General features: G+C 39.0%; 1 protein-coding gene across 1 annotated transcript in view; it reads left to right on the top strand.

Annotated features, from left to right (window-relative positions):
- The window catches only part of krcc1 (lysine-rich coiled-coil 1), an 11,548-nt gene extending 6,002 nt beyond the window's left edge, over positions 1-5,546 (top strand). Inside the window, exons 4-7 of the mRNA XM_015385316.1 lie at positions 1,793-1,925; positions 2,013-2,318; positions 2,425-2,515; positions 3,823-5,546. Coding sequence (XP_015240802.1) covers positions 1,793-1,925; positions 2,013-2,318; positions 2,425-2,515; positions 3,823-4,696 — 1,404 coding nt within the window. The 3' untranslated portion in view covers positions 4,697-5,546. The remainder of the gene's footprint in view (positions 1-1,792; positions 1,926-2,012; positions 2,319-2,424; positions 2,516-3,822) is intronic.
- Positions 5,547-9,342: the final 3,796 nt, after the last annotated feature.

Genomic DNA, 9,342 nt, shown 5'->3' with positions numbered 1-9,342 from the left:
AACATAGTTATGTATAATATATTACATTTCTGACTTTATATCCCTGTAATTATTACACACTGTAGCTTTAAAGCAGCACTATTTAATCAGCGTACAGGAACAACAACAATAATGACATTGTAGTCATTTAAACTTCTGGACTATTGTAGTAGTATTGTGACTTAAGTATGCAGGCAATTCCTAGAAGATTAAATATTTGATACCATTAACCAGGCTTTTAGCTAGGACTATTTCATAGGTTGTACACCTTGGTGTACCACATCTTTAGGCTTTGCTAAGCACAGGGTGGTCTGGGGGTATCCTCCCCTGGAAAATTTTGAAACTTAGACTCTCTGAAATGCTATTTCCTTTATTTTGAGGTGAAATGCAGCTAACTTTTTGTTATAACACTACATTTGTCCTTATTATGGAAACTGTGTGTGCTTGGCTAGAGGGGGAAATTCCATAAGGAAGACATGATCAATCAGAGCTCTCACCAGTGCTGTGTCCATCTCCCTGCCAGCTCGCAGATCTGCTTCTCTGATAGATGTGGCACATCGAGGAGCAAAAATAAAATTTTTCCAACTCCAGCAGCTGCTGCTGGTGAAGTTTTGAACATTTGAGCGAAGTTTCCAGGGGAAAAAACGGGGCATGCCAAAGCCATACATCCCAAAAACAGGGTGTACAATTTTTATATTTTTAGTAAATGGCCAATACGCATTGTTAGCTAAAAGCCTGCTATTAACTGGCCCCCATGCTAGGTTGACCTAAACGCAAGAGAACATGTAAGCCCAACATTGTCAGAAATGATCCATTATTGAATAATCGTCAACTAATTGAGTATATGAATAATAATTTTAGCTAAATAGAGTAAATGGACTCAATAAAAAATCCATTTGCTAAAACAGAAATCTACTCGGTACAAAATAGGCCAAAACTGCCTCTAAAATCACACCTGAACTTAAGCTGCAGTTTAAATCTACATGACCAGAGTGTCTGCACTGCAAATTGTAAAAGACTTTGAAAGCACCACGATCCTGCTTAGATGTAAGAACTGTCCCTCCTGCAGTGCACTTAGAGGAGGGTCTGGTTCTGTTCACCATATTTGTTTGAAGTTTTTTATTTGTGTGGGAAAAAAAATACAAAGATAGTATATCTACTTAGGTACACTGTAAGCTTTCAATTGTATTCAGATAACATGTTTCTTTGTTGTCAAAAAGAGAACTTTTAAAATCCAGAATGCAAAACAGCAAACAGATAAGTTTAGGCACTTTAATTTAACCAAAGGCTGAACATTTGAGCTTAGAATCAGATACGTCCTTTGCTTCAGAAATAATTGTCTACTAAAGATACGCTGCGTTATTTGAATTTACATAAACAGTTTTTTTTACCCATTTGCTCAGTTGAATAGAATATATTAAGAATAAACAAAATTTTTTTTATCCAGTTCAATTACTCTTCAAAATATTTGACAGATTATTAAATTACAAAAAGAAATGAGCTGCAGCCCAAATATAAAATATTGATTTACTTCAAACTGAGCCCTCTGTTGGTTGATTTTTTTTCCATCTTTTGTAAAATGTTGTAGAATCCTTGTCTTCCTATGTGTCACTCATTCCATATTAGTTTCAAATATTCAGTGTACAATGAAGTTTGTGCCTGAAATGCTACAGAATGTGAAACAAATTAAATGTCATGTTTAGAGGGAACCAAGTAATTGCAGATCTATTATTTGTCATCTTTGTTGTACTTTTAGTATTGTTTCTGTCAGATAACACAGTCTTGTCTCCTGGCTGCTGGGTTTCTCCCACAGAACATGGTCCGTGATAAAAACCGTTTCTGTGATCTGTGCAACATTGTGTTTAATTCACACATAGTCGCAAAGTCCCACTACGAAGGCAAAATCCATGCAAAAAATCTGCGTAAAAAAAGTCTGCCAAAAACAGGCAAGTGGTTTCTGTTTCTTTTCTTCTTTTATTTTATTTCAGAATTAAATTTGCAAATTAACCTGAACTTTTTTCTACTGAATTCAGAAAAAGGCACAGCTGTCCAAACTGAGCAAAGTATCACCCCCGATCTGTTAAACTGTGAGCAGAATTCGTTTCAGCAGCGTGACCTGGACATTGATCCTGATCCGACAGGGACCTCAAACATCCCGGATGCCTCAGTCTCCTCTTTGTCAGAGGTTGATATTAAAGATCCTGAAAAGTACTGTGCCCTTTGCGCTGCCTCTTTTAACAGGCCTGAGATGGCCCTGCAGCACTACAATGGACTTAAACACCAGAGACGAATAGCCCAACAGAAGCTCCTCAAAAACCTTGGAAAGGATGTGCAGCCAGGTATCACAGGGCATTTGATATTGATCACAAAAGGAAATAAAAGGTGCATTAGATCCTACTGTATTGTATTATAATCTACTGTTGCCTTCACACTTTTTGTTGCCAGAAAGCCTTTTAATGTGCAATATCTGCAATGTGTCATTCAACTCTGTGAAAGTGTACCAGACTCACATGCAGGGAAACAAACACCAGATCAGGTAAGTTCAAAATTTATTTTGTTTTTGGTTTATTTTTAAAGTATCATTTAAAAAAGACATACAAAGTATCCAATCAGGTTAGCAGATTCTAGATAATTAAAACACATTCCATTTTATCCTGGTTAGCCAACGTCTAAACAAGTTCAGTTTATTGTTCAAACTTCTTAAAAGCAAGTTTTCTGTCTAATCAAACCCAGTGGATTACATCAACTCACTGACTCACAAGATTGACAACTCCTGGAAAAGAAAACTATGTTGTTTTATGTTGAGCTGCTCTAAGATGTAGATTTTAGAGATCGGAGCAGTTTACTTCAGGTTGTTTTTTTTTGTTTTTTTTTATCAAATTCTGCAACTTTTATGTTTCCTAACTTAAATCAGTCCGTAATAACATTTTCCATACTTGCCACATAAGATTCAGAGGTCTGGATTGGTGAATGAATCAATCAGTCTATTAACGATAATGATCCAATAATACTATAGGATGGATAAGTAAAAAAATCATACATTGTGATTTCTGGATTTTCTTTTTAGATCACATCTCTCACAGTAGACATGCACCTACGATGACAATTTCAGACCCCTCCATGAGTTCTAAGTGGGGGAACTTGCAAAATGGCACGTTGCTTAAATACTTGATTTCCTCACTGTAAATGATGGGAGGATGATGGAAGCTAAATTCTGAGCAGTCATGGAGGAAAACCTTTTAGAAGCCGCCAACACCATTACACCGAGGCAGAGGTTCCCTGCCAGCAATATTGCTGAGCCTTGTTATCACAAACAAACTAGTTTAATGTGGTAATTTACACAGTGCCCAAAAGGCTTGCATGACGAACTGATAATTTAAGAATTATTAAATTAAGTTCAATTCAAAAATACTTTATTAATCCCAAAGGGAAATAAAATCTCTTTTGTCTTTTATTTTTTTGTTGTCATCACTATATTCTCAGGAGGAAACTTATTTCCACCCCGTGAGAATAAACGTGAAAATCTAAATAAATCCTCTGAGTTTAGGAGATTGAATCTTTGTTTTCGGCACCTCAAGGGCCTCATCTGATGTCAGGATCCCTCAGCTGGTGTTTCATCACTTATCACTTCATCACTTATCTCCCACAAAATACAAAATGTCCTAATTTTCAGTCCACGTCAATATTTTACATTTCATGTTGTGTTTTATCTAAAATCCCTAAAAGTAGGTTGATACAGTAGTTCTCTGTCTACATAATATTTATTTGATATTCTGCTGTAATGTGGTGCATATTCACGTCACAGAAAATGAACCTGACCTTTGTTTCTTTGTTGTTGATCAGGGAGGGGAAGCTGAAAGACGTTCTTAAATCTCAGTCAAAGGTCTTTGGCACATTCGCAGATGAACTGGCAGATTACATCCAAGTGCAGAAGGCCCGAGGAATCACCCCTAAGACCAGTCAGGTTCTCCCTGATGAAGAAGCACAGAACAAAGATGAAGAAGAAGACAAAGTGGTGTTGCATGAAGAGTCAAATCAGTGTGATTTGACAGGAACACCTGTTCCTTTTCCTAACTTACCTCAACCTTTCCCCCCTCCTCTTCAGCCTATCCCAGGAACATGGTTTCCTTTCTATCCAGTCCCATCATGGCCTCCCTTTGGCTGGCCCTACAACTTCCCCCCTCCTGTCCTCCCCTGCCCAGGTTCCACACAGTTCGCCAGTTGGCCCACAGATGGAGAACACCAAAGACAACTCTCTACTTCCTCCACTTGTTCCTCCTCAACCTATTCTGATCGTAGCTGTGGCGCTAGTGATAGTGATGAATGTGAACGGAGGACAAGAAAGGGGAGGAAAACAAAAAGACACCAAAAGGACGGAGAACGTGAAGGAGATGAAGATTTAAACACAGAGGAAAGGAGGAGAAAGAGACGGAGGATGGAGACGGGTCATGACTCAGAAGAAAGGAGAGGTGAGGAGTCATGGGAGGAGCTGAGGGGGAAAAAGCTCAAAAGTCACCGTAAGCGGACACAAAAACAGAAGACATTTCAGCAGGAGGACTTTGAAGTTGACCAAGAAGGAGTCCCCACTGAAAGACTACATTCACGGAGCAAGAGTGAACATACTAAGTCAACCAAAGCCAGAAAAGAGAAAAAGAGGATTAAAGACAGTAGGACAGAGGAGGAGAAGTTGTGGGATGACTCCATTCTGGGCTGTTAAATGAACACTAACAAGTCTTATTAACTTATACTACGGTCATGTTTGTGTAATATACCGTTTGAATTAATATAAAAGAGCTGTATGACTTTATAATTATTAGCAGCATTAAAAAATATCCTAAAGATGTAATAAGCTAGCTGGCTAGCTGTATTTGTAAGGAATGAATGGTTTTCCTTAGATCAGTGTTAGTAGAGGTGCAATGTGTACTGTTAATAATCACTCATTACCTGTAATTTATTGCATGCTCCTGAAAGGTTTACAATTGTTTTTATTTTGCTAGTCATGCTGATGTAATCATAATTTGAAACACTTCATATTCTTTTGATTAATATTTCACCAATCAAAACTGTAAAAGAGTGTAGAACCTGGAGTCCCCTCAGGTTGGCAGTGTTGAGCTTCAGTCACAGCCTCAGTAAAGGAAATAAAAGTTCTTCAATACCTTACTGATTGTTTTCCTTTGGAGGTGTTTCTATGTTTTCACTTAACACCGAAGGAACGCTGACGGACACTAGCAAACACATTCAAACTCACATTTGCTAAATACATTCAAGTAAATCCTGACATATTGCACCACATAAAATGTGAGAAAGAAAAGGAAAACTGAGTGCTGAGGTATGTCCTTACTCCACAGTGAACAGCTTGCATCCTCATGTTATGCGGATGTATTTGCACACACAATGTTTGGGGTCATACAGGTGCAAAGGTTAAAACAGGAACAGCTCTTCACAAACCTCAGAGTGTATATGTACAAAACACCATGTGATGAGTTCAAATAAGGTAACTGTACTGCCAAGGAGCTGGAAGACAAATGCATTTACTGTTTCATTAAAAAAAACGACATTGTTCTTTCTCACAGAAGTTCAGAGATTTTTTTATTTAATCTAATCCACAGGTTTGAGAGCTTGATAGAATTCCCTAAATAAAAACTTGTGCTCAAGTTTTCTTTTTCAGGATTTTTTTTTGGTCAATTGAAATGGCACCTAAGATGTAAATACACTCACCGGCCACTTTATTAGGTACCCCATGCTAGTAATGGGTGGGACCCCCTTTTACCTTCAGAACTGCCTCAATTCTTCGGTGCATAGATTCAACAAGGTGCTGGAAGCATTCCTCAGGGAGTTTGGTCCATATTGACATGATGGCATCACACAGTTGCTGCAGATTTGTCAGCTGCACATCCATGATGCGAATCTCCCGTTCCACCACATCCCAAAGATGCTCTATTGGATTGAGATCTGGTGATTGTGGAGGCAATTTGAGTACAGTGAACTCATTGTCATGTTCAAGAAACCAGTCTGAGATGATTCCAGCTTTATGACATGCCGCATTATCCTGCTGAAAGTAGCCATCAGAAGTTGGGTACATTGTGGTCATAAAGGGATGGACATGGTCAGCAACAATACTCAGGTAGGCTGTGGTGTTGCAACGATGCTCAATTGGTACCAAGGGGCCCAAAGAGTGCCAAGAAAATATTCCCCACACCATGACACCACCACCACCAGCCTGAACCGTTGATACAAGGCAGGATGGATCCATGCTTTCATGTTGTAGACGCCAAATTCTGACCCTACCATCCGAATGTCGCAGCAGAAATCGAGACTCATCAGACCAGGCAACGTTTTTCCAATCTTCTATTGTCCAATTTCGATGAGCTTGTGCAAATTGTAGCCTCAGTTTCCTGTTCTTAGCTGAAAGGAGTGGCACCCGGTGTGGTCTTCTGCTGCTGTAGCCCATCTGCCTCAAAGTTCGACGTACTGTGCATTCAGAGATTCTCTTCTGCCCACCTTGGTTGTAACGGGTGGTTATTTGAGTCACTGTTGCCCTTCTATCAGCTCGAACCAGTCTGGCCATTCTCCTCTGACCTCTGGCATCAACAAGGCATTTCCGACCACAGAACTGCCGCTCACTGGATGTTTTTTCTTTTTCGGACCATTCTCTGTAAACCCTAGAGATGGTTGTGCGTGAAAATCCCAGTAGATCAGCAGTTTCTGAAATACTCAGACCAGCCCTTCTGGCACCAACAATCATGCCACGTTCAAAGTCACTCAAATCACCTTTCTTCCCCATACTGATGCTCGGTTTGAACTGCAGGAGATTGTCTTGACCATGTCTACATGCCTAAATGCACTGAGTTGCCGCCATGTGATTGGCTGCTTAGAAATTAAGTGTTAATAAGCAGTTGGACAGGTGTACCTAATAAAGTGGCTGGTGAGTGTAGTTCCTTCAGGAAGTGAAACTCTTCTTGAGGCACAGACGGCTGCACTAAGTTGCTTGATGAATCTTCCATAAACTGAACAAACCCTCTCAATGCCACCAATTCTGTCATCTTTTCACCTTTTCCTACTACAGCTTTTTTATCCCACTCAACTTTTCTATAACCGTTTAAACTTCTGTATTTAAATTATTTAGACGCATTGCTCATAGATTTGATTTAATCTTGATGATTGTGGCTCAGAACTGATGGAAACCAAAGATGGTGTAGTCAGAATTTGTCAGAAGAGAGATGTCAGCCCATTAAAGAAGATGTATTTTTTAATGAAACCTCTGAAAACAAATTCACTTTATTTCTTGAAAAGCATATGCATTCTTCACCTGCTTTTCATTTAACAGTGAAGATAAAATATCAACCTTAAAGGTGTAGTGGAGGATCTTCCTGTATTTTTGAAAATACCTGCTCTGTCCAGATAAAAAAAGTGCACATGCACAACCCTGTACCAGCTTCAGAGAGGGAACACCTATTAAACGTGTGCAAGAGCATGCAAAAGCCCATTTCTCCTCATTTTACTAGCAGTGATGTGAAATGGATTACACCAAATCACATGCAAAAACTTTACCGGTCAAGTGGAAACTTTGCAACCGAGGTATCAGTGGGAAGCTGTGGGACCCGTGCTTTCAATGTACGCCATTACGTGGAAGAATTTCCCAAAAACACTCTGGTCTTGTTTCATATGAGGCCTTTCTATTCTTCTCATACACTTTTTCTCTTACGACCCTCAGCCATTTTCAAAGAAACGTGGTGAGAAAGGTGAGCTTCAATGACAGTCTGAAACCGTAGCTCACCACAGATAAAAAGTGCGGAAAAAGATAGTTAATGGGACGAGCATGTAGGACGGCCTTACGTAAACTTATCAACAGAATGATTGACAATTAGGAGGACCACTTATTTTTATGATCCACCCGGAAAAAGAACATCCTCTACTATATCTTTTAAGATGACTTTTAAAGTTCTTAAAACTCTTGGAATGCTAACTTTTAATATTTTGGAACAAATAATGTTCCAAAAAAGTAAAAAAAATTGGACTCTGTTTCCAAGTTTTGAAGATGTTTCACTTCATGTCCAGGACCTTTTTTAATTAAAAAATGTTTTTGAATTCATTTTTGAGTTGACAAAGCTTCCTGGATGGGAGTTTTGGAATGACTATGACCTGGATGACTGAGAATCTTTACCAGCAACAAATAACGTTGATATTCTCAGAGGCAATACAACAATAAAGGAGTTAAACCAGCAGATGAACTGACATTTTGTTGTCTGCATGGAGTAGAAAGTGAATAGTGGAGCAGCAGAGCTCTCTGCTTCTTGTTAAAGCGTAGCGACAGAGACCAACAAAGGCTTCAGAGCTTCACGGCGCCTAAAGCGCACCTCTGAAGCCCCCTGAGATCTCCTGTTTTCAAAGAATCCTGTGGTCTCGTTCCCTTCCTTGCTCAGAAGTTCGATCCCCGTAGAGCTCTTAGCTGCCCACATCCTCTCACTTTAAGACCCCCGCCAGGCCGCCATGTACCCTTAAACATTTAAAAAGAGCTTAGCTTAAAGGCTCTTCTGTGGATAGTGCAGCAATTGTTCATAGTTGTCATTCACAATGAACAGAAATGCAAAGCGAGGTACTAATTTAATACATCTGTGTTTTTTTTACTCAACAAAAGGAATTCACAGTGCAGATTCTTGCAAAACTATCTGTGCTGGAATTTAATGTTGACTGTTTTGTAAGAGACATTAAAAATGAGACATTATGACAGATTTCCTGCAGCGGAGCTCAAACGTCTCAAAAGACAATCCAGGCATTTTCCTTAAAGTAAAACTTCAATACCTTTTCAACCTTGTAGTTATTTTAAAATGTTTATCTTTTAACTCTTATTTTTGTCAGATCTTATCCACAGCTTTTTTTTTTGTTTCTTTTTTTCTTTGTTTTTTTTGCCTATTTCAAAGTTCACTTCTTTACAATGCATCTGATGGGATAAAGCAATAGAATATTAGTGTGCCAGTGCTCTTTATTTATTTATTAGCACCAAAGTTAAATATTTCACATAACATAGCGCAGTTCTTAAACTAAAGTTCCTCTTGGAAACTGGTTTCTATGCGTTAGTGTGGAGTCATCCCGACCTTGGATCAGAACTAACCCAGGTAGCTCCAAGTTTTTAAACACTGAAGCATAGACTAACTGCTAATCCCATGTTTAACAAAGCAGATGTTTGTTAGAGACAGCGGTGCCTCTTGTGTAAATAGGTTTTTTGGGCAAACTTTTCTTTCTGCTCCCACCCTCCACAGTGTCATGCAAACACATGCACTACCAAAACAAAATCTGTCCTGCATAATTAAGAAACCTTTCCATCACGTAACATAACAAAACCCTTATCCATTATAAAAAATT

The sequence above is a fragment of the Cyprinodon variegatus genome, unplaced genomic scaffold (genome assembly GCF_000732505.1).
Source record: "Cyprinodon variegatus isolate N-32 unplaced genomic scaffold, C_variegatus-1.0 Scaffold335, whole genome shotgun sequence".
In the NCBI taxonomy this organism is placed as follows: domain Eukaryota; kingdom Metazoa; phylum Chordata; class Actinopteri; order Cyprinodontiformes; family Cyprinodontidae; genus Cyprinodon; species Cyprinodon variegatus.
The sequence above is the reverse complement of the archived record's forward strand: the minus strand, read 5'-3'. Positions and strand labels throughout refer to the sequence as shown.